Consider the following 26,162-nt stretch of genomic DNA (forward strand, 5'->3'; position numbering starts at 1 on the left):
ACGCTTGTCTTGTTTTATTTGTACACGTATATTGTTCTAAATGTGAGTTGTCCATTGAACCGTTGTATTGTTACTCGGGTGACAATTAAAGTTAATTTCGATCCTTTATCAGAATCTTTGAAAATAACTTTTTCAAGGGAAACTGCTATCACACTGCATCGAAATAACAAGAAAACAGCAAACATATTACTTACAGCATAAAGTTCTCCTAAGGCCAAAAAAAAAAGTCTCCGGTTTCTGGTATGCGCACGCGTCGCCGTAGCCATGCGCGTCGGCAAAATGAAAAAGTTTTTTTTTTCAATACAAAATGATGTCTCAAAACCGCCAAACTCACTGGTCTGACTGGAATCCTGCTGCTGCACAATTTTAACGTGTTTTTAGATGGGGCTATGATCGAGAATAAGCTTTATGTGGCCTCTCTGGACTCCCATATTTTTGCACTAAGTTTAGTCGGGCACCATTTGCAGTCATCAGCCGACATTTGAAGCCAAAAAAAAAAAAAAAAAAAAGGCGCCTCGCCGCACCACTATTGGGGCAAGCTCCATACCAGAAACCGGAGACTTTTTTTTTGGCCTAAGCAAAAGATATCTTTTTTTTTCTACAATCACATCCACTTCTGAAAAAAAAGTGCGTAAGTCTAACGAAAATAATGACAATATTTTTTACCACCTATCACCACATGTTTCTGCCCTGTCAAACTCCACAAAAGTTGTAAGCATATGTATACCACACTGTCCGACAAAGCCAAGAACCTTGGAACAGTATCCCTCCCCAAGTTGTAGTGAGGTCATGTGGTAAATAAAATTGTATCACAGCTACTTAACTGTACAGAGTATGGTGGTGACTCCACTGTTGTGAAGGGGTGCACATTTCTATTATTGGAACTTGATTATTCAAATATCCAAAAACACACAATGCAGTTTTAAATGTGCCTACCCTAAATTGCACGTGCAAGTTATGACTTAAACATGACGGTCAGAGCTGCGTATGGGCGTAGGATGAAATCTGTGTGCAACAGTCAGAGTTTGAGTGCACCTGCTTTAAACTGACAATGAGCTTAATAAAATATTTAAAGCATCAAGTATGTACAGTTGATATATTATTCAAGCTGACTAGGTGATATTTGAAAACTTTTAAATAAGCAAACTTATTCATGTATGATTAAAATGACACCAAGGACAGTTTTTCTTTCATTTTTTCAAGACCGCTCACATTTTCAAATATTATAATCAGAAAGCTCTATTTGGATACTTTTTAGTCTAGCGGCTAGACGTTGTTATGGGTTGATATGCGATAGCCCGCCGCCGCGATAGCCCGCCGCTGCGAAAGGGTGTTATCACGACCAACCAATATCGCCCACGAACCCGTCGGTTGTTCTGACTCGTGCAATATTGTTACAGCTCAGGCAATATTTTCTTGTATCCCCCTCAAAGCCATACAATATTATATAAATATATATACTTTACAGGTCACACATCTGAAAAGTACAAAGCTAATCCTGTGATGCACAAATAAGCATCCTGCAAATCACGCTGTCGGGAGTCTTTGCTGATACCGTTATGTATCGTCCATGCACTTCATGAGGTTTTTTTTTGGCATATCCGACAGATGTGCCAAAATTGTACAATACAAAATGCAAGATTTTAACACAACATAATTTGATTTACATCACCCCAACGCAAACAAATCCCATCTTATGAATAGTTAATGCGGTACCCGCTGATCTGTACATCAGATTCGAACCAGCCAACCGATCCCGTTAGCTCAGTGGTCAAATGGTAACACATCTGCACTAGAAAGCAGGAGGTCGTGGGTTGCGAGTCCCACCCGAGTGATTTTTTTTCCAACTTTCGCTCGGGAGTCAACAGTGTTTATACGTCGGTGAAGGGCAAAACCTAATTGATTTACATCATGATATGGTGACCTGTACAGGATACACTTTGCTCATTTGAAATAAATTTGTCTTTTCTGTAAAATTCTCAATTGCATTACCGTCCCCTACTAATCAAAAGGTCCATTTCCAAGTTGTGGAAGATCCAGTCTCCCAAAGGACACTCTGCAAGGCACAAGAAGATATCACATCAGAGATACTTGCCCTGGTGATCAACTGTTACACTAAGTCTCACATCCTAAAATCCTGGTAACCCTTGGGTCTCTTTCCTTGTCATCTTTTCCCATCAAATAGCATCTGTAACACAAAATCAAGAGCAGTTTAGACGACACAAGTGTGGTTTGAACATCTTGAGTCTTTAGAATTGGCATTTAATTTTAATAAATATTTTATGATTGTGACCAACCTCAAAACCAGAAGGGGGGCCGGGGGGCACAAGGTAAGGAGGTTCATCCCTCATGACTGTGCCCACTTTTCCTCTTTTCTCAGAATTACGGGACGGCAACACCCTCCTCCCCCTCCCCCCGAAAAACAGAGCAAACAAAAATCCTAGCTTTAACGCCCCCAATCGGTGCCCCTTTGACCCCAACAACACCACTGCAGAGAGTAAGCCTTTACTTTTGATGCAAGCATTCAAGATGTCCTGCGGATTTCCTCTTTACCTGACGAAAGCCTGAGTTAAATGCTAAATATCATTTTCCAATTTGTCCTAACATATTGTTCTCCGAGGGCAATGTCATCTCGCATTCCAGTAAGGTGATCAACGAAGTTACACATGTAGGTTGCTGAGCGACATGGATGGTGTAAGAATGGAACTCACAAGAATATGACCCATTAATAAATACCTTGGAGAGTTGATGGTTTCTGATTGGTCGAGACTCGATCACGTGGCCGGTCATTAACGGTGATAATGAACCGGCTTCAAAGATCAAGCGAATAAATGGCCCCTGAACCAGCATTGATCAAGCCCCGTTCAACCCCATGCAAGCCAATGATTGGTCGAAATATAGTAACAGTCCTGCGGTAGCTTTTAACAATTGAGCACTGCACATGCGCTCAACCCCCATCGCGTGAGACTGACGCGTGCGTACGCAACACAGTTGCTAGGGATGCGTGCGTGCGTGCGCGTAAGGAAGTTTTGAAACGACATCGTACAGCAGTGCAGTATATACTGAGGATGTTTACGACGAAAGCGTAGATCTACGATTATTTTCTTTGAAACACTTCACCCACCGACATATTTACCTTTCCTAAACCAAGCATCTTTGTAATTCCGGACACAAGGAATGTGTAAACGAGATTTCAGCTTCCTCCATCAGGTAAAGATATGAAAACATTGTTGTAATTTGTTTCGCTACGGCAGCAGTTTCTGTTGAGTTTATGTCGTTATAGCTGTTAAGCTAAAATATGGCCCATGAACATGAACACAAAAAAGTCTGGAAATATCGCCGGGAAAAAGCCACAAAATTGGAGCATTTTAACTGCTTATTTCGTTATAAAGGTATTTATTAATGTCGCGGTCCATTAACAGCGGTCACCCCCACACCCGGTCATTATCACGCAGTGAAGACCGGCTCCTCACACTGTTATTCCCTTATTATTATTATGAATCAATAAAAACAACACCATTAAGCTGTGTTTGCAAGATGGGACTTAATGTCCCAAGTAATGAGCTTCATTTGGCATTTCTGAAGGAGTTGCATTGTAAGATATTCAGAAATGTTTCTAGTCCAGTCAGTGAAAAGTCAATGTGCGTGAAAGTGAAGGTCGTTATGTGTGAGAGAGAAACTGATTGAAGAGGAGGGTTTTGAGATGGCGTGTGAAGAGTGATGATGAATACTGTACTGCCCATAACTCGTCTAAGGAGTAAAAGAGACATGGTGCAAAGCTGGAAAATTGCACAGTCTCATTGGTTGCCAAACAAGTCTTGGAGAAAACAGTATATTGGATGATGACCTCAGACCTGGTCTCAGTTGACGATGTTGTAACATTTCCTTCAGATGCAGTGGGGCTAAGCCATGAAGAGCTTTGAATGTAAGAAGGAGAACTTTGTAATGTACAATGTATGCGGTACTGGATTGGTAACCAATGAAGTTTGCGCAAGATGGCAAGATGATTTCATTCTGGTGAGTATGCGAGCGTCAGCTTTCCTGGACATGTAAGAGGCGTTTTATCATACGCTGTGGTGGACCTACAAATAGGCTATTGCAAAAATCTAATCTGGATGATATGAAAGCATGAACGAGATGTTCAACAGCAGATGATGTAAGTAAGTTTCTGACTGATGCTATACATCGTAGATGCATGTACAAGGATTGACAACTGGAAGAGACCTGTTCAAGGTTCCTCGCCTTGTCAAAAAAGACACCAAGATATCTGGCAGCCTAAATTTTAAGACTTGTATATTTCAGGTCAATTCACCCAGTAAACAATTTGCAGCAATTTAGTTATTGCTGATAAGATAAACAATTTATCAAAAATGTATGCATGAAACCACAAATATGACTCACCAAACATTAGCTTGTCAGCCAGATCTAACCTGCCAATTTCCCTCAACGCAGATTGTAGACGTCCTAGCGGATCCTTGGTAGTTTCTCTGTGTTTCCAATCCATCAACATCATGAAAATCTGCTCCTGCACCTGACGGTGATCGCGTTGAATCTTGCTAACACGGTCAGATGAAAGTCCTAAGTGGGTGGCCAAGCGACGCCACTCCCCTGCTAGATGATCGGACAGTCTCCGAAGTTTCTGATCTGTGAGAACATCGGGAATTGCTGGATAGAGGGAAAAGTATTAGAAATCACAGAGTTTTTATCGAGTCCATCAAAATTAAAATCACAAGTGGGTCACAAGTCAGGTTATAAGTAATGAGGCTAGACTAGCGACAGAATGACTTGTGATTGACTTGTAACGTGCCACAGCACCTTAGGATGAGAACTGTTAGTGTTAGCTGCGTATCTGACCATTCACCATTTCTATCACTCGGGTTTCACGTGATGACAAATGAGCAGCGAGGACATTGCTTCTGAGAGAAAAAAGAGGGTTAACTTACAAAAAGATCTTCCAGTTTTCGTGCAGGGACTCGGTGGTGGATCCTCGGAAGGTTGAAAGGTGCCTGCATTTGGATGGGAGGGAGAGTGATTGATGAAATGGATGGCATAATGTCCGACAGTGATGGAGGACTCCGGTCTGGATTCGGACTCAAGTCCAGACTCTAGTCCATTTTTTTGGACTCGAGACTCGGCTGGGACTCTTGGCCTTTTAGACTCGGCTTGGCTCAGACTCGGCTAGTGGCCGACTCGGACTGCCTGTCGGACTTGAAGAAAAATGGTAAGACAATGATTCAACAGTCACTGTATTCTTGGTGTACTCGTGCATGTAAGCATTCTGCTATAAAAGCTTTTCACGAATGGACTCGGACTTGGCTAAGATTTGATAATTTGGACTCGGACTTGAGCCAGACTTGGACAAAAATTGACTCGGACTTGGCTCGAACTTGAGCCATTGTGGACTCGGCTCGGACTCGGATGAGGTGGACTCGACTACATCACTCTCTCTTTGTCAAGAAATTAATCTTGGCTAAATTTTTTTATATCACAAGTAATTCAGTGCCAAGTCAAGTCACAAGCTATTCAAATGAACTCGGACAAAGACAATAATTGTTTGCAACTATTTCTTTATAAATGTGATGCGATCAAGCCAAACGAGTCGTTTGTGGACCCTGGTCAAAACATTTTTTATTACAGATTTGAAAAGAGCACAATTTCAGCATTACTGCTGTGAAAACCCCATGCTGATACCATCGTTAGTCAAAAAACTATATGGAAGTCGGAACACCAAGAAATGTGATGAAGTGGTGTGATGAAGTGGTCCTATTTTGGCCTGAATCTCCAAATAAACATTCCGGACAAACAACTCATTAAGTTTGATCGCATCACAAATACTGTGACTGGACTTGTGAGTGTACTTGTGATTTACTTGTGATTTGACTTGCGAACTATCTTGTGATTTACTCTCGACCAGAAATCATTGATTCAACAAAACTTCTGGTTCAGACATGGAGGGAAACAAGTAACAAGCAAAGAATTGAAGCAAACTACTGGGGAATCAAAAGGATTTTCCTGCAACAAAATTATCCACCGGTACCTTCCAAGATTTGTCTTTCCAGATCTCGCCTGCCACATTTAGCCAAAGCTGTGGCTAGCGTCTGTGCTGTAACATCTCCTGGCGGATTGGACTGTTTCCATGTCATTAGCATTTCAAAGATTTGTTCTTCTGTTTTTTGCTTGTCTTGTTTTATGAGAGTTATCCTGTCATTTGAGAGTCCTAGGTGAGTTGCCAGTGGTTCCCAGTGGGCTCCGTATTGTTCTGCTAACAGACGGAAAAACTTCTCTTCTTCGGACGCCATAGTTTGATGAGTTCAGATCTGTAAGGCAAACAGGGATGAGTATCCACTAAAGTTAAGGAAAGACATAGTTTTGAAATGGAAACATAAAAAAAGGAAACAATATTTGATGAATTTCAGCCGCAACGGTTTGTTGCGTATAAAATATGCAAATTAAATGCATCTTCTTTTCGCCTTCGGCGTGCACCAGCCGGCCATAGAGGTGCGTACATCACAATGATCTCTGGTATTACTGTTATCAATCTGCATGTGGCTGGTGCGCGCTGAAAACAATATGATCGTCAGTCATTGCAAAAATGTTGAAAAGACATAAATTGGGGACTGAGAAACATTTCCAACCTCATCAACATGATGATTATGAACATATCCAATGCTGTTAGAAAATACGGAAAGAATTCCATACAAGGCCACCACTCATATACCTTAATATGACCTGAAAAGTACCAAAAGTTGTAAATCTGAAAGAAACACTATTTTAGGAGTGCAAAAATTCTTTGTTAATACTTATTACTTTTTCTGTCATTGCCCATAGACTTTGTGCAGGAGGTCTGAGTCGTGGCCTTGTAATGGAATTCTTTCCGAAAATACTTTGAAAATGAACTGGACTTGATCTCCATAGTCTACTTTGTACACAACTGCACAAGTCATGCAAGTTAACGCAACCAAAGAAGTATTGTCTGGATATTCTTTCCCTCAAGAAAAATAAATGTATCGTCAGACCTCCTAAAGCTACGCGTTCCTATTTCTGCACACTCGCCTTTAAGTTATATTTTGAAAGGCGTGCATCCTAAAAAATTACAAACTTTCACTGGGATCATACATGTATCATTTGATGCACGAACTTTAACCTGCAGCAGAAAAAAATGTGGAAATTGAAGGCTTTACCTGGGAATTCAGGCAAAAAATGAAAAACATCGGCATTTTACAGCTAATTACTATTAAATTACAAATGCAGGCAGATGCTTCCGGGCCTGCAGAAGTCGAAAATATGACCGAAAGGTGACCTTTCTTGGGCTCCCAATATCGTCAGTATTATAGTTAAGATGTCATAGATAAGAATTTGCAGTTTCTACAAGGGTGTAAAAGACACATTTCTTATATTATTTTGGAATTCTTTTGGTCATAAGTTTTAAAATCCGAAAACATCTTGACATCTTGAAGACTGTCTCTGTTGATTGGGATGATCAGAATAACAATATCATTGGGATCTACATTTAATAGGTAAATATGTATAAAATCTATTTATGTAAATATAGGCCTTTGTATAAATCTCCAAAATGGGATATTGAAAATAATCGTGAAATTACGAAAAGTGTATTGGCATTGAAAAAAAGAAAGGAAAAAGAAAGAAAATATGTTTGACAAGCTCAGGAAATATATTTTCCTAAAGCCAACAAGTCTGTAAAAAAAAATGTTTATATTGAGTTACATGGCCCGGACAGCACATATTTTTCATGAAGCGTCCCCTGCGCAGAATTAGGCAGGATTCTTTTCTTCAACGCCAAAACTGCCCCCTTTGGAATTCCCCGCTTGCTGCCACAAATAAAGAGATTTTGCTTCATCGTTATTGTTAATCGGTACAGTGGATGATCGTAAGCCAACAATATAAGTTTTGTTGAGGAAAAGAGTGGTTGCTTTGCTATTTTTAAGCTACTGGGTTGCAAAGCCTTATCTGCCCAGAAATACTGGAGGATCGAGGTATTATTACTAAGAGAAACCATAGGCCTAGAGCAGTTTTGTTCCTTGCTCTATGGAGAAACCAATCATGAGTGTAATTGTTACACGATCGCGATTACCCCATTCAACCGTTTGTGCGACGTCTACATCGAATTTCCAATCATTAATTAGCAGAGTAAACAAGCCCCACTAGGAAGCGTACCACCCACATCATGTCTTCAGTTATACTCCCCCCCCCCCCACCCCACCCAACGTATATGTTTTTGGGGGGCAAAGTACATGTATACTACCTGTCACTGGTCACGTCAACACCCCGGAAAATTTAATAACATGGCAAATTTTGCTCAATGGAGGGCGCTATTTATCCATCATGTGATTTGTGTAGCGGATGCCGTGGAAATGGAATGTAGCTGCTCACAAACGTATTCACGATTTGGACGTAGTTGATTTCTTGGATATTTTCCCCATGTTTATCGGCATCTGTATCTTTTCTTATCATCAGAGCTTCCATTGACTTACGTGGATCAAGGGTCTGAGTGGAAATTTATTCGCTGGGCGGCAAGTAAAATGGATCCATCGCAAAGTGAGTTGATGAACACGCTGAAGCAACCTGGACTCCCTTATTGCTTCTGCTGTATTATCAATATCAGGGATGGGAACCTGCCTATTTTCATTGCGGTTATGGAGGGGCGGGGCGGGAGGTGGGGGGAGGTGGGAAGGGTTGTGACATCTCAGATTAGTTTCCTTTTAATTTTATTGCAATGTAACTTTGTAACTAAGAACCATTTGTTAAACATCAAAGTTGGTGATTGTTAAACTTGTATATTTCAGGTCAGATGCATTCCCTGTGCTATTTTTGACTTTCTCCCCCCCCCAAAAAGATTCCTTTTTTAAAAGTTTTTAAAAACTGTTGCCTTATTTATGCTTGCTATTTAGGCCTAACCTCTGTAAACAATTTCGGTTTCATGAAATTTATTCCGAAATTAAAAAACGGTGGCGTCAGGAAATTGGGCACAAAAACTCGGCTGAGTGTTCCCCAATGTGGCGCACTTGAATAAATCTCGGAAAATTCCAAATTAACATTTAAGAATTTCTGTAAAGTTGATTAATTCTGATAAACAATTATTATCTCTTCTTACATGTAGTGATGTACCCACTAGAAATTTATCAGCAAATTATTTTTTATTTTTTGGGGGACATTTACAAAGGGTTCACTCAACTTCACTGTGCACTAACTTTTAACTTTGTAACAGAAAGATAAACTCGTGATTCATCAACGAAAGTGTTCAGAAAAACTTTTGCTCTAGCTAGGCGCTACAGGCAAAATATCAAAGTGTGCCACGTTGGGGGCCGCGCCATGTTAGGGTACATCAACAATACTTCACCATGTTCACTACTGGCTTAGTGTAGTGACTAGCCTAGCTATTGTAACGTTAGGCTTAATAATTTTAGCAATTTAAAAGTTATTCTTGTTTAATTATTAAATTATTACTTACGGGAGGAATTCCATACTGGGCCACCACTTACCTGCTGCCAAAAACATCAATTTTCACCTCAAGATGAATCCACGAAGCTTCGGCAATATGAACAAATTTTTAGGATGATGATGATGCTATGGCGATCTCGTTTTAATGGCCATGTTTGAGAGCACATTTTGGATGCACACGTCGTGCAGAACTAAGTTGGAGGCACCTGGCCATAGTGATTGAAGTTTCTTTAAGTCTAGCGGTACGTTACACATGACATCGTCAATGCATGAGCCGGCCAATGATAGTGCAATACATCATTATGAATATTTAATTTCTCATGAATTCTTAGTTTATTAAATATTCATTAGTCTTATTTCAATGGATACTTTAAATACGTCCAAAGATTGATTATTGCAACAAGCGATCGTGCACGGTCTAGTGGTGAAAGTGTTGTGTTTGAAACAAAAGTCCGAGGTTCGAATCTCGATGAAGTAAGAGACTGATTAATAAATAGGAATAAAGGAAAGGAGAGGGTGAGAGTAGAGGAGGGAAAGTGGAGGAAATAACCATAAAGGATGCAACTTTTTGGCACTTGAAAATTAATTGAAAACAAGTGGTGGCCTAGTGTGGAAAACTTTCCGAATGAAATTCTACAGAGAAAAGGGTGTCTCGATTAAAATCAAAAGAATCATTGCTTAACTAATAAGGTTGCAGAATGATGAAAAAACACTCAAAGGAATAAAACGGGAGAGGGGTCCGTAAATTCACAGTAACCAAAAATGTTTACAATCAAAGAAGTTTACAACGATTTGCCACAGAACTTCCTGGATGTATTCAAATTCAGTTTGTGTTCAATTTATATCTTTTATATATTTATATATTTATATACAGCTTACTACCGCTTTGTGGTACTGTTCTTCAACTGCATGTTGACGTTTGGGACCTACTTTTGTTTTGACATGCCCAGCGTTCTCCAAGCAGTCTTGCAAGGAGTAAGTATTTAACTTAGTAAAGGCAGAGGTTAAAAAAACCTGCTCCTCTTTGTTCTATTCTCACATTGATATTTGCACTTTATGTCTGGCAAAAGGTGTGCAACTTTTTCTTTCATGTCAATTTTTTCTATTCTTCAATTTAATGTTATAGGCCTACATGTAAGTCGTAAGCAATACAGTGCAAGAGTTATGCCCAAAATACCACTCATCAAATGTATATGCTCTGTTGTACCATAAGATCAAAATATTGATGTGAAACTCCTCATCACTTGCAAAAATATGTGAATTTATAAAGGTTTATACTCTTTTGCAGAATATCACATGCATAAATGCAACAAAAACTGACTGTGTGGAGGGATTAGACATGACGCCGGACCAGTATAATCTCCTGTATGCCATCTATGCATGGACGTAAGTTTGTTGAAGATCCCTGACTTGTATTCAGGGATGTTACAGAAAAATTCCGAAAAAGTTCTAGACATGATGCCACACAAGAATAATCTCCTGCATGCCATTTATGCATGGCCTTAATTTTGTTTATGATCCCTGACTTTTATTCAAGGGTCTTAGAAAAAAAAATCAGGAAAAGTTCTAGACGTGACATTGGACCAGTTCATCTCTTGTTGCCATATATGCCTGATGTAAGTTTGTTGAAGATCCCTGACTTGTATTCAGGGATCTTGAGGAAAACTCCAGGAAACAACTTCTTTAATAACAGAAGCACAAGATTGTCATGTGGAATATATCCTGTAATAGTAGTAACACAATTTCAGCACCAAATTTGCCTACTTCAGTTTGGTTTAATGATAGTGAATCCCAAATGTCAGATAGTAAGATCCGAAGAGATATATTGTCAAAAGTGGTTTGTTGTATAGATCTGTATTGTACTTTTTTTATCCTTATTTTTTTGAAAATATTTCATTGTACAGGAATGCCATAGTGGTGATTGGGGCTGGGTTCTTGATCGACAAACTTGGAAATCGAGGTGAGTCATCACGGTTGTGACTCAAATACATGTATAGCCCAAAAAACCTTCATTGCATACCTTAATTTGACCCCGCATATGAACTTGACATAGGGGAGTGTGTGGCCTAGTGGTTAGGGTTCGTGACTCATGATCAGAGGGTCAGGGGTTCGAATCCAGCCGCTGGTCATATATTGTGTCCTTAGGCAAGCCACTTCACCCCCACTTGCCCCTCTCCACCCAGGAGTATAATGGGTACCGGCATTAGCTGGGGAGTTTAACCTGCGATGGACTAGCATCCTGTCCAGGGGGAATAGAATATTCTCAGTCGTTTCATGCTACTGAAACCGGAGATAAACTCCGGCCAGATGGGCCACATTGGCCTGTGACAGACTTTACTTTTACTTTACTGTGAACTTGACATACATGGACATGCGGACTACATGCATGAACAGTAAATCATGATTTGTGGCAATTCATCAGAACCCGATGGTTCGTCCGGAACCTGCAATCCGCAGAATTGCCCGCAACATCTTTGGTTCAGTGTACTCTGCCTAGCCATGTTTCATTATTTGAGCAAGCCAATAAAATTAGTCTGCTGAACAGGCGTTGCAATCAGGAAGTGGATTTTAATTCTGATAAAAGGTATCAGTTTACTACAATGATTTAAAAAAAAAAATATCCATCCAACTTTTTGGCTGTAGTAGAAATTGGCTCGAAACACCATGGTGTCGGATGTACTCAGACAACTTGATATTTTTTTTTTGGACGTACATTTGTAATTATTGAAAAAAATTTCAGTTAAAAGTTACAGCTAAATTATTGATCATTGTTAGCAATAAACTATATTTCAATAAAATGCAGATAATATGCTTTAAAACGATATGCCTGTGTCATTTGTGGCATTTGGATATTTTGAAGTTTTGGCATTTTTGAAGAAATATTTGGATATTTTGAAGTTTTGGCATTTAGGTTTATTATTCCGTGGCATTGCCCAGGAAGCAAAAGTTTGAATTTTCTCCTTCTTATTTTTTCTTCTCGATGGACTGTTTCTCCAGTTGGACTGTTTCTGTTTTCCGGCCTGTGTCTGATCGGTTCCAGCACGTTTGCCGCAGGAGCGATGCTCAAGGGCACTAACGCCATGTTTCCTATCATGCTCATTGGCAGGTTGATATTTGGATCAGGAAACGGCTCGCTGACCAGTAAGTATTGTAACGGACAGTTTATGCAGCACTTTTGTTTTCATTGCTTTCTAGCACTAGTGCTCCGGCGGAGGGGCTCTGGCGCCAGCGGCGCGCACCTGACCTGGTTTTGCGTCTGGCTAGTGCGCGCTCCGGAAATAGGCTCTATAAATAGGTTGCTTAAGTGGGGTTCTTTTGTTCACTTTCGTGGGCAGGGCTTGGCTAGATTCCAGGGTTGGGTAAAGTTGTTACAATTGTATACATTTGTTCAGACTGTGTGTTTTCTATGCTGGGAACCAGCAGTTGTGGTACAGGGAGCGGTGTGGCAAGTTGACCACATAGTTTTTTGCTGTAAAGTTGACTTTCTTCTGGAGTTGGAAATCCTGCGTGTGTGTGTCCCCTTTTCCTGCATTTTGCTAGATTTGGAGGACAAGGGCCTAGAAGGTTTACGCTACATTACTGACGTTCATATTTGATCAAGGTTCTCAAAGTGTACAGTTCATCAGCTTTTCAAGTAATATTTTCAACCCAAATTTCAAGTAACATATTTGTTAAGGTTGGAGCGCTGAGTTTTTTGTTCCTTGCAAAATCTTTCTCAAAGGCAAAAGAGAACAAACTTATCTGTGGGTAAGTCGAAGAAAAGGTCCCCGATTTGTCCCATACGTAATGCAAGGTTTTCATTGATTACATAATCACCATAGAGACTAATAACATAAAAATACTTGTGGGTATTTTCCTTGTCAATGCCCAACAGTAGAATAAAGAACACTGAAACCATGAATATCTTGGAGGGTTAAACCTTGGTTACTTATGTGACATAGTGTGCGCCAATTCTTGGACTTGCCCCTGTACTAATAAGAGAAATTTTCCCAAATATTTGGTCATGTGAAATGTAATACCATGAAACTGTATGTAGTTTTGTGATGATAATAAATAATGTAACATAAATGACAAATTTACCCAAATAAGTAGCGCTTGCAGATGCATATGACTAGCCTCATGCCATAAGGTAACATATCCTTAATTTGACAGAACAAACTTACAGTTAAAATTGAAAGGGATGGAAGATATTTATTATTGCTTTTAAAACATTTTTGCTTCACACAGTCGTCCAGAATCGTATCACTGCCTACTGGTTCAGAGACAAGGAGCTAGCCTTTGCTTTTGGGATCACTTTGACATTCTCAAGATTGGTTCGTGATGATTCCCCATTTTTGTTTTTGTTTTGTTTGTTATTGCGATCAAGCTTTTTACTCATTTTTTTTTTCGCTTTACAGATGGAATGTGACAGATGGAATGTTCTATTCCATGAGTTGAGGCCAAGTGGAATGGAACATTTCATCTGTCACCGAATTAAATTATTCTATCCATTGCACGAATGTGGGACATTCATTATTTGTTACATACAAGCCTGCATAAATTCTCCTCATTGTCCACCATTACATGTGAATGAATGTACAGCATCAGAGCCATTAGAACCATGTTATGATTCCAACAACAGTGGGACTGTGTCTCATGGAACCTTTATTTACCATGGAATAGAACTTCTATTTTTGCGGTGCGGCTAGGGCTGAGTCAATTCAAATAATTGAATATTCGAATGTCCGACCTTCCAATCGATCGAATATTCGAATATTCGGTTATTTGGCCATTCCAAATTCCCTCAAAGGCAAAAATATGCCATACATGTACATGTAGTCAACGTACGTGCGCACGTCAGCATGCCATGCATGATTTCTTCACAGGTAAGTCAGGTATTTGACAACAATCAGTTGTTCTTCAGTCGTCAGTAATTTAAAGATTAACAATAACCAGAGAAGCTAGAGTGAAGGATTCCTTGTTTGCATGGGGGACGTATTAAGCCGTGAACCCCAGACACGGCGGGTGGCGTCAGCTATTGTGACTCTCCGACCCTTAACTCGCAAACAGGAAACCGAGCATATCTATTACTGGAAGCTTCTTGAAGTCTACAAAACGGTGTACTTCCTAGTCACAGTATTGAGGATAAAAAAATCACTTTTATAATAATAACTCGCACTTTTGTCACCAAGAATTGAGGAAATGATTTTATATCATTTTAAATAAACTTATTCTCAACAACCAAAAACTCTAAGAAAAAAACCTATGATATTTAATGTCTTTATTCAATGAAATATGGGTCTTTGAATTGTAAATGCATATTTAAGTTTATGCAAATAATGGGCGTGGGCGCGGCATACACACGCCCCAGCTTGACACGTGCAAAGCAGTATTTCCTTGTTTGCCTACAGCTGTGTACCCAAAACACGAAGGGTGACATTTCAGGCCCCCCCCCCCAAAAAAATCGCCAGCCGAGCTCCGGCGGGCGCATTGTTGGCAGGCTAATTAGGGCACAGGTGCGCTGACCCGGTTCTTTTGTCTGGCTAAGCGCGTGCTCTGGAGATAACTTTCTAACAAATAGGCCACTAAAAGGTTTGGATATTCCAACTTGCAACATTTTGATACATTTTGTCTAGCTGTGGTTTTCTATGCTGGGAATCAGGGGTACGGTGCGGTGAGTTGACCGCAAAGTCTGTCTGGCGAAAAAAATGAGAGCTCTTTTGAGTTTGAAATCCTCTCTGTTGTCTGCCCTTTTTCTTGCGTTTTGCTCGACTTGGAGGACATAAGCCAGAGGTTCCCGCTTTTATTACTGAAAGTATAATTGCTGAACTAGTTTTTGAAGTGTTTATATATGTTTTATTTGTGCAAATATTGGGTGCAATTAGCAGACTAACCCAGCGAACAAAGCTGACGGACAGCGAACGAAAATGTGTTCGATAAAAGGGTGCTCTGATCAGTTGAGAGAACTAGATTATTTTGTACATGTACATGTATATAATTACGGAGGCATTGAGGCGAACATCTAACAGCCATAATAAATTTACCCCTAAAAGTAAACAAGAAATTCTTTTAGAAAAATCCCAGAGTCCGTAACGTAAATGAACCAAGGTTTTCAAAACGTTTTAATGTAATGTTGGGGTTCATGACAAGTTTTCTACAACACCGCCACGTGCTGTGGGCAGCATACTGCGTGCAAGGCGATTCCCTATAACCACGTGCATTCGACACAATTGAACAGGCGATGGAAAACTTTGGGGGGAATTGGCTTCGCTGTATCAGTGTAATGTACCGCTTCTTGTGCGACCCTGTGCGAGCAGTACGTCCTCAAAATAAGTACATGAAAACTGAAAATACAAAGGCCCACACAGAAAAAAGAAATCAAGTTCTTTGCATGAGATTGCAGAGGTCTTCTACATCGATGTTGGCATGCCATTTTCGCATGTCAATCGCCGATCCAGTAAAGCCCCTCCCACTGCGCACGTGGGCAAATTAACACGTGCTCCTCTCCAATGCCACGCTGCATTTTCCTATGCTGCACACATGTACATGACACCAATGCGTGGGGAAACTTGCCAGGATCGCATCGGGGAAAACAGCGGCGGTTTTCTTTTGAAAGTAGGGATTGTAAGTAGGACAACAACAAACAAAAATACGGACAACGGAAACGTTACTACTCATGCTAGAAGTTTGATATGAAAAGGTGTCAGGAAGTGTTTTGTGAAGACATGAAAGACAAAATGTCTTGTTTATCTTGTCGGAAGCATCAGCGATTGGTGTTGCAGTCCGGCGTTAAAAAAATGGGTTGGCTTTACTGCAAGTGCAAGCACTCCCAAAGCAGAAGTAATATATGTATGGCATTATTGCTTGGCATATATACAAGATACTTTTATGGGGGTTTTTGGCAGCAACTTGAAACTTAACTTTGAGAATACACTTTTGTTGTTAAAAAAAAAAGGTTTTTTCCACCTTTTTATTTCATTGCATATCACCACCGAATATTCTTATTCGAAAATAAATATTCGAATATTCGATTATCGATCGAATAACCGAATAGATCGATAATCGAATATTCGAATATTCGGCACAGCCCTAGGTGCGGCCAGGCCGTGTGTTGGAACAGATAATTCAATGACATGTGATCATTACTATACCTCATCCATATTCATGATCGAGTGCCGAACTCTCACTGGTCAATTCACCATCACGTGCCAGATGTTATTCTTGCTGTTTACCAAACGCACGCGCGAGGATTCACGCACAGGTTAAATACGCATGCGTAGTAGACTGTCGCACGGGTTGCCCATGGGACAGTCTACTACGCATGCGCTTTACAAAGCAATCGAGGAACTGTCGCACGGGTGTAGTACGCACGCGCGAACATCGGCTCAATGATGCCGTACTCAGTGGAGAAAATTTATGGACAATAAATATGCCTCCTGTACAAAAGAAAGTTGTATACTAGCAATATTATATTACATAATAATGCATATTACATCCATATTAAATCCCTGCTGAGGAGATTATGCAGTATTCCACCAGAACCAGAACCAGAATTACTGTATTTACAACTGTATTGCAAACGACCGAACTAGTGAAAATGAGCAACAATGTTCTTTTTGTGAGCTGTACAAGTTTCTCCAAAAGTGTTGTTTTAGGTGCATATATATATATGAAAAAATTGGCAACTGAATATGTATGAGGTATAGTAAAACAAATATAACATGTTTTTTTTTCGGGTGGACAGTCGATATTAGCTCCCCTCGGTATTGCAAGTTAACAAACTAGTTCCCTCGGCTTCGCCTCGGGAACTAGTTTGTCAACTTCCAATACCTCGGGAGCGAATATCGACTGTCCACCCTCAAACCATGTTATATTTGTAAAATGACCCACCGATCAGATGACGGGGATTTATTCAGACGTTTTGTAACATATTTTTTGTACTCTGGCACCAGCTTTACTAGTCATTCATAACTCAGGGTGTAGCAAGTCAAGTTGTAGTTGCTGAACACTTTTAAATTTCTTTTTTTTCTGGGCAATTGACCTAACATAATAATAATAATAATAATAAAATTGCATTTATTATGCGCATATACCATAAAATGTTCAAATGCGCATGACAAAATTTGAACAGTAGCTAAAATATTAAAAGTACGAATTCGAATTACACATTAGTCTTAAATGTAAAAAACACTAGATATTTTAGAAAACACTGTCAAAACAATGCAACTTAAAATTACAAAAACAAAACCTACATTTAAAATAGATAATAGTAAAACCTTATACGAATGCCTTTGTAAAAAGAAAAGTCTTAAGCTGCAGAATCGCATTAAAATCATGTCAACGCAGCTTGTAAAATATTGTCCAATTACATGATATACAAATGGACACAGAACGTGCAAAATCTAAGACAAACAAAACTTATTGTACAAAAATTCCATAGGGTTGTCTAAGGGGCGTGACTAACTCACAAACGGCGATAGGTCACTTCACATCCATTTCCCACCTTTTTGTCTCCTTTACAGGGAAGCGTACTGAACTTCTTCCTCACCAAGTCCATTGAAGATAAAGTTGGTCTGAATTGGGTTCTGTGGGGTGGTGCCTTCCTGTGTGCCCTGGGGTTTGTCGCGGCTATTGTCACAAGTGGTCTGGATATATATGGAGTTCGCCAACTTGGCCAGGTAGGAGTTGAAACCGAAACGGTCAGTTCGTTGGTGTTCATTCAATTTTTTTTCTCATTGGTAATAAAACATTGTTAGAGAATGCTTTTCAGCCTAGGATAAGGCCAAAAAAATGAAATAGGCGGTCTCTGGTCAGACCAAAGTTCCGGAATTGATGCGGCGACGCTTTTTTTTTTTTTTTTTAACCTTTGATTGTACAGACAAGGTGGGTACTATTTTGCTTTTGTTGTGTCCTCATATACATTGGTGTCCTCCATCATTTGCCTTGGTGCCCTCCATCGCTTGCCTTTGTGCAATTTCCCCATTCCTTGGTGCTCCTTGGTACAACATTTAAGGTGGTGCGGCAATAGAGATCACTGTCGAAACTACTGCGGAAAATTTGAAAAAAAAAGATTGACGCGCATGATTAAAATCGACACGCGCGCTGACCAGAGACCAACTTGGGGGGGGGGGGGGCCTAAGGCCAGGCAAAAAAATTAAAGCAGTTTCTTGTCCCCGCCTGCTTCCTTTTTTCCGCCCGCCTATTTTTTTTAATACATAAATTTGCAATATATTGTCTTTTTATTTGTTTCCATCAAAATTGTAACTATTTTAGAATGCGTTGTGGCTCTTATGGACACAATTTTGTATCAGCAAAAGAGTCGAGAAAATAGAAGAATCCATCCGCCATCTTGAAACAATTCAACTTTACAATTAAATTACATAACATAAATCATGTAGACATAAAAGACAATGAAAACTACTTGTTCTAACAAAAGAGTTGAATGTCCTTATTTCAGGAATCTAACGTGAAGCAGAGCTCTAAGCAGCTTCACTTCAGTGACATCCGTTACTTCACTTCATCATATTGGCTGGTTGTCTTGACGATCATGTTCTTCTACAACGGTGTCTTCCCTTTTGTGGCAGATGCAAGGTACAAACACTGGAAATCCAAGTGAATAATTCCTCAACCCTACAAATGGTTAAAGAGAATGTACAACATTTGCCTTTGCTGCAATTTTCAGAAATAAATGGATTTGGAGGTTTAGTATGTTATAGCAAATATTGTTAAAACTACTTGTTCACGTTTTGGGCTTGTAGATGCTGGAAAAACCAAGAAAACCAATCATGTTCTTGTAGTCTGGTTCCCTGACCCCAGTTAAGATGAAACGGAGCAATTTATAGACTTTGGGTAATTGTAAGGTCAGAGCATCAGTCTAGCAGGCTTGAAGTCTTCACAGGTGTAATCAAATGCAAAGAAAATGCGGAATAACTAAATATGAATAATTAGGAGCAGTTTCTTAAAAAAGCCAGTTTTCTCCAACGCTGGTGTGGGTGCTAACTCTATGGGCAAAACTGGTTTTTCTAAACTTGAAGGGTTGTGAAGTGCAGAAGAATGCGAGGGTTAACAGAAACTGTAAATTGTTAATATAAAAATACATATTGGTCCCGCCCTACCCTACTTGGTGGTCTGTTGATGTCCTGTTTGTTCACAAGTGCTCCTCTGTATCTTTTGTTTGTAGTAAGTTCATCCGAGACAAGTATAATTTCACCGAGGAGTCTCCAGTACCTGGCTACTTGGCAGGAGCTGTATATGATGTCTCACTCCTCCTGTCTCCGTTCCTAGGGGCTCTGATTGTAAGTATCAAGTGATAAACCCTTTCCTTACCATGGGGGACTTTTGTTGTCAAGGAAACCACACACAGAGCATTCACACACAACAGATACATTCACTACTTTTCAACAAGCTGGTGTGTTAGTATGTTTTGCTGCCCACATGTCAACTATACCAGCTGAAAAAGAGACAAGAGTATTTCCAGATTGTTCTAATGATATTGTTTATTCATAATGTTATTAAGGGAATACACGTGTGATTGGGAGGTATTAAACACTCTGTTCAAGGCAGGTTGGAGTCTGGATGCTGATAGTTACCCGAACAGAAGGCGAGGGTAATTATCAGCAGAACGCAGGTGTACCAGTGTAGTGTGAATTTAGGACTATGAAATAATGACTCATTGTGCATGACTACGAGAGGATTGTGACGGTTCAACTAATGAAATGGTGCTGGCACCAGGTTTTCATAGGAGTCCAAATTTCATGTGACACTGGAAAAGTGTTTAAGACCAGCCAGCCGGTCTTTATCAACCGTTTTAAAACCGGCCACGTGACGGGCTCTCAACCAATAGGAATGGTTAAACTGTCTTAGGTATTTATGAATATACAATTATAGAAAACTGTTTCAGAAGCATACGTGCACAATTTGAGGTATGGAGTGCCATTATTTTGGTCATGTGGTGAAATGGCTTGCAGTTTGGTAACTGGGACCAGATCAACAAACAGGCATAACTTTCTTATTTTTTTTACAAAATGGCCTTGATTTTTACATCACAGGAAAGAGTGTAGTTCAAGGAACAAACTTTACAAACACGACACTTGTTTTTAATCACTCCTTAAAAGTGAAAATATACGTTGTAAAAGTGAGGTTTCAACGTGTGGTCAATTTTTCAACAATGTTGTAATAAAAGGGTTAACAAAAAAAACACCTGTACTACATTGTACTACATTGTACTACATTGTACTACATTGTACTACATTGTATTACATTGTACTACATTGTATTACATTGTACTACATTGTATTACATTGTATTACATTGTATTACATTGTACTACATTGTACTACATTGTATTACATTGTATTACATTGTATTACATTGTATTACATTGTATTACATTGTACTACATTGTATTACATTGTATTACATTGTATTACATGGTATTACATTGTATTACATTGTATTACATTGTATTACATTGTATTTATTCCCTGATGAAGCCATAAAAACCATAGAGTTCTTCGACAGTTTTGGACAAGGAGTAACAGGCCGGGCGGTTTTGGGCGGTACAAAAACTAATGGGTTTCAGATTTAATTCATTTTAGCAAAATTGTTCATACCTAAAATACGTAAATCATCACTTGAAATTAATCTTTTCATATTGATGTGCGTTTTTAAATATCAGGACATCGTAGGAATGCGTGGCGTGTTAGCATTGTCTTGCTCCATTGCCACTCTGCCTGTGTTTGGTCTGTTGGCTTTTACCAGCGTCTATCCGCTGGTGTCCACGCTATGGCTTGGCTTTACCTACTCTTTTGCTGCGGTAAGTAACGTCCGTCTCAAGTCATTGTTAAGGTCATCAAGTTAGCGCATATCTCCTGTTTTCCTGGCATGAAGCAGCTCAAAATATATCTATTCCCATCCCCCAGGTACCAGTAGATACACTCAACCAAAAAAGAAAGTCCCCCCCCCCTTCCAATACTTTTTGTCTAACTCAAAAACTACTGAGCACTTCTCACTCAAATAACAACTAATCAGTACAGAAATTCCTTAGCAATCCAGCCATACTCTTTATTCAGCCCAAAACAGTGATAATGTGTACGAATTTATGCAATTTATGACAAATGATACCGAAAACAGTTTTGCACTTTCGTATACGTGCAAGTTGTGGTTCACACTCACCTTGCACGTATACAAAAGGGCAACTTTTTTTCGGTACTATTTGTCATAAATTGCATAATTTTGTACACATCATCACTGTTTCGGGCCAAACAAAGTGTATGGCTGGATTGCTAAGGAATTTCTGTACTGATCAGTCATAATTTGAGCAAGATGTGCCCAGTAGTTTTTGAGTTAATAGACAAAAAAGTATTAAGGGGGGACTTTCTTTTTTGGTTTATTGTAGTTCTTGCTGGAGAGAGTTGAGTAGGGGTAAAGTGGCTTGCCCAAGGGCACAGCATCTGTAATTGATCCTCTGAACATCACATTATGAACATTTTAGTCCTCAAAGAGAGTTGCCAGTCCAATGCAGGTTACTACACAGCAAATGCTGGTGCTCATTTATACCTCTTCGTGGGAGCGGTGAATGGAATAGAATGGCTTGCCCAAGGACACAGCGTATATGCAGCAGTGGGATTCGAACCCCTGACCATCAGATCATGAGCCACAAACCCTAACAACAAAACAATACTCCTCTGTTCTCACTTTGAAGTCACATGACACATGGTTGAAGTAATACTGCCTTTACACTGTAACCTAGGCAAGTCTGTGGCCATCTATCCCCCTCGTGGTCACCCAGGCAACCATTGGCACGGCGATGGGGTTTGCGACATCCGTCCAGATGATTGGGATTGGCATATGCAACCAAGTCATTGGCGCTATTCTAGGAAACTCCAATAAACCGTAAGTGGGTTAGCCATCTGAGATACACCCTAGAAAAAATATTATTTGGGGAGAAGCATCATCACTCAGGAAACTTAATCATTTAATCCCTGTGATTGATTTGTGATTGACTAGTGCTTGACTTGTGATTGACTTGTGATTGTCTTGTGATTGACTTGTGATTGACTTGTGATTGACTTGTGATTGACATTGAGTTGTGATGGACTTGACTTGTGATTGACTTGTGATTGACTTGTGATTAACTTGTGCTTGACTTGTGCTTGATTTGTGATTGACTTGTGATTGACTTGCGATTGACTTGTGAATGACTTGTGATTGACTTGCAATTGACTTGCGATTGACTTGTGATTGACTTGTGATTGACTTGAAATTGACAAATGATTAACTCGTGCTTGACTTGTGCTTGATTTGTGATTGACTTGTGATTGACTTGCGATTAACTTGTGAATGAATTGTGATTGACTTGCAATTGACTTGCGATTGACTTGTGATTGACTTGTGATTGACTTGAAATTGACAAATGATTAACCTGTGCTTGACTTGTGCTTGATTTGTGATTGACTTGTGATTGACTTGCGATTGACTTGTGAATGAATTGTGATTGACTTGCGATTGACTTGTGATTGACTTGTGATTGACCTGCAATTGAGTAGTGCTCGACTTGTGACTAATGCTAATGCTTGTAATTGATTCCATCAGAATCCAAGTCTGAAACCGACAGACTCAATTCAAAACTCTTTTTCTGTTCACAGCTTGCCATATGAGGAGAAAGTACAGCGATGGAAGTATGTCATGATATTCCTGTTTGCTAACACGTGTTGTTGTGTCGTAACGGCAGCGCTTCTCAATATCTCAGACAAGAGAAAGGTTCGTTCAAATATCGCAATCTTAGCTTCTTTGCCAAAGTTTGTTCACATAACTACAGGAATTTTAATGCAGGATGCTGTAACCATATTGATCTTTAGCAAGCAACAATATTGACAGACGATTGAAAATTGGTAAAATACTTTTTCTTTTTTGGTTTTACTTTTGTTTTACTTTTTTGTTCATTTGACGATACCTTGTGTTGCTTAGCATTTGTGACATTTTCTTGCATTGGAATTAATTTAAACATTGAAATACTCTTTTTGACATCCGACATTGGTTGTTCGTTCACAGGCTGAAATTTCAAATGATCGTTCAAAAATTGGTCCGGTTTTTGTGACCCTTCGTTTGTTTGAATGCCTAAAGGAACTCAAAATTCACCCACAGCGTTTTAGTTCTGTTATTTTAACTGTCATGATTCGACATGAGATTTCAGCATTTTTTAGAAGAAACCGACTTTTTACCACTAATTTATATGCCATCGTGCTGATGTTTTATTTCATGGTCCCTTTTTCCTTTCTAGGGTCGTGTCTTGAACCAGAGTCGACGTCAACGATTGCAGCGCATGGCCTCACTGACTGAGAGTTTAGTAACTGACGATGATTCCCCACATAGTCCTCTGTCTGTCAATGATTCAGAACCCCTACTCTATTCACCTGACCCTCTCAAAGAAGAAATGTATGATCCTACCGTCATCAAGTCTTAAACAGTTCCTCAAAATGCTGGCTTTAGCTTTGGCTGTGATTCAGACCTCAAAGGTATTTGTGTTTGAATCAGGTGAAAAGACTGCAAAGTCTGGCTCTGTAATGTTCTTGAGACAGAATTTAGACAAAAGTTGATCCAAACACTCAAAGAAGCCAAGGGCGTAAAACCATGAAGCTCTACCCTGAAGCCAAAGCTGAAATCTAACCCAGGATTTAAAGAAAGGCCTGAAATTGCAAGGTAAAATTGTACACAAATCCAGAAAAAAAACAAGTCCCAAGTCAGATTAAAGTAACAGGGGATGAACAGTTACACAAAAATGCCTTTTTCGGGCTTGAAGCAATTTCGAATGATATTTGAGTATTCAACCTTCCATTCGATCGAATATTCGGTTATACCTCAAGGCAGATCTTCGTTCACCTGATTTCCAGTAAAAATGCCGTCATGAAGGTTTCATTATAATTCATTTCAACACAATTTACATCAATACATGTATATCATTTATTTACAAAGAATGCTAACTTTGCACATTCACAAATTTTATTTTCTTCAAAATCCATTTCTATATTCTCGGATGGATTCTACATTTGATTGTTGTGGGCATTTAATCAGCTAAGTGTCTGGCAACAACTTCAAATAATATCAAGTTCGGGCAAGGACCATTAGTCGACTAGTGGTTGATTTGTACGTACCTTACGCCTGCGCACTGATAGCAACGTGCGAACGTCCCTAGTCAAATGTTGGTCAAAATGTCATCGCACATCTTCTGGATCCTGGCTCTCTGCTAACGTTATGAATGCGCGCGGCTATTGGTTACCAGCTAAGCAACCAACCCCAGTAGGTTGGTTCCAAATAGTCAACGAGCGTAGTCAACCACCCTCGACTAGACAGAGTTCGGGCAAACGTTAGTTAACCATTGGTCAACTATAGTCCTTGCTCGAACTAGGCCTAAGTTTTTGGAATGAAATTTTGTCATAAAATAAAAGACTTTTTCCCCCTTTTATATTTCATTGCATTTCACCTCAATAGAAAAACAACTATTCAAATATGCGGTAATATTTGAATATTTGGCACAGCCCTAATGCCATCGTCACAAGTCGGACAAACAAGTTCAGAGTGAATGGGGTTCATGTTGTACAGTAAGGCCAAAAAAAAAAAAATCGGTCTCTGGTCAGACCAAAGTTCCGGAATTGACGCGGCCACGCGGATTTTTTTTTTTTTCTTGAAGCTTGGATTGTACAGACAAGGTGGGGTACTGTTTTGCTTTTTTGGTGTCCTCATGTACATTGGTGTCCTCCATAATTTGCCTTGGTGCTTTTGATGATTTGCCTTGGTGCAATTTCCCATTCCTTGGTGCTCTTTGGTAAAAAAAATTGAGGAGGTGCGGAAATAGAGGGCGCTGTTGGAGCTACCGCAGAACATTTTGGAAAAAAAAAGATCAGAGACCAGAGACCGACTTATTTTTTTTTTTGCCTAATCTTAGTTTTTTTTCTTGTTAAATATTTGCATTTTCTTATTGTGGTGGTTGGGGATTGTATACAAATATCAAAGTGTATAAACTGCAACTCTCCTCTGAATGTGATCTGTGATTTTCCAATAAGGTGCACAATTTAATAATTATTTATGTATATTTTTTTGCTGAATTTTGCCAGTTTTGCTGCTTTAATTTTTGTTCTGCCAGTGTTAGATGTACATATGTAAATGTTAAGAAATGGTCTTTTTAAAAGTTGCTTTCCCCGTTCTATTTTCAAGCTTCATTGTGAAAAATAGATTCCTTTCCTAAATTGCTATTTTGCTTGGAATATAAAAAATTATTCACTTTTAATTTAGACATCAACTGGAAAAAAGTCATCCCGAATTATAACTTTACATATTTCGTATATTCGTGGCCCAACAGTCATTCTTTTCTTGTGGGGTAGCCTGGTTCCCACCCCACAAGGCAGATCTGTTTGTTCCCAAAATAACTTGTTCAGACCGTTCTAGACACCCAAAAAAGGGTGAAAAGCGTTTTATGTTTGGAATAAAACTTACAAGTTGTAAGTTTGTTAACATTAAATAATCAAATTTATTGAATAGTATAGGGAAAGCAACTTTAAGAGAACAAAAAAGGATTCTGTTGAATAGGATTTAGCAGGGTTATCATTGAAGCTAGGTACATGTATAATCTTGGATGGTATTTCTTCTTTTTTTTTGCAACTCCACAGGGTGATGTTGAACCTTGAATGGTAAAACACCTTGAAGACATCTCCTTTAAATTAACAAAA

General features: G+C 39.4%; 2 protein-coding genes across 5 annotated transcripts; one reads left to right on the forward strand and one right to left on the reverse strand.

The window, feature by feature from the left end:
* Positions 1 to 577: 577 nt before the first annotated feature.
* Positions 578 to 8,580, reverse strand: LOC119730315. Of its 4 annotated transcripts, none has more exons than XM_038203150.1 (5): positions 8,493 to 8,580; positions 6,038 to 6,317; positions 4,944 to 5,006; positions 4,402 to 4,665; positions 578 to 2,188 (listed from the first exon to the last, which is right to left on the reverse strand). In XM_038203150.1, the coding sequence occupies exons 2-5, from the start codon at positions 6,297 to 6,299 to the stop codon at positions 2,178 to 2,180; spliced, it is 600 nt and encodes a 199-aa protein (XP_038059078.1). In that variant the 5' UTR covers positions 6,300 to 6,317; positions 8,493 to 8,580; the 3' UTR covers positions 578 to 2,177. The 4 variants fall into 4 exon arrangements, with proteins under 4 accessions (XP_038059078.1, XP_038059079.1, XP_038059081.1 ...); XM_038203151.1 differs by lacking the exon at positions 8,493 to 8,580 and adding an exon at positions 8,264 to 8,344; XM_038203153.1 differs by lacking the exon at positions 8,493 to 8,580 and adding an exon at positions 8,176 to 8,189.
* Positions 8,367 to 24,574, forward strand: LOC119730316 (major facilitator superfamily domain-containing protein 1-like). The gene is made up of 13 exons (XM_038203154.1): positions 8,367 to 8,556; positions 10,334 to 10,434; positions 10,748 to 10,845; positions 11,364 to 11,419; positions 12,457 to 12,600; positions 13,687 to 13,772; positions 17,961 to 18,116; positions 18,896 to 19,029; positions 19,619 to 19,733; positions 21,116 to 21,253; positions 22,190 to 22,332; positions 23,085 to 23,199; positions 23,720 to 24,574. Exons 1-13 carry the CDS (start codon positions 8,541 to 8,543, stop codon positions 23,900 to 23,902), a joined length of 1,485 nt encoding a protein of 494 aa, XP_038059082.1. The 5' UTR covers positions 8,367 to 8,540; the 3' UTR covers positions 23,903 to 24,574.
* The last annotated feature ends 1,588 nt before the right edge of the window (positions 24,575 to 26,162 follow it).

Source organism: Patiria miniata, unplaced genomic scaffold (assembly GCF_015706575.1).
Source record: "Patiria miniata isolate m_02_andy unplaced genomic scaffold, ASM1570657v1 HiC_scaffold_22, whole genome shotgun sequence".
In the NCBI taxonomy this organism is placed as follows: Eukaryota; Metazoa; Echinodermata; class Asteroidea; order Valvatida; family Asterinidae; genus Patiria; species Patiria miniata.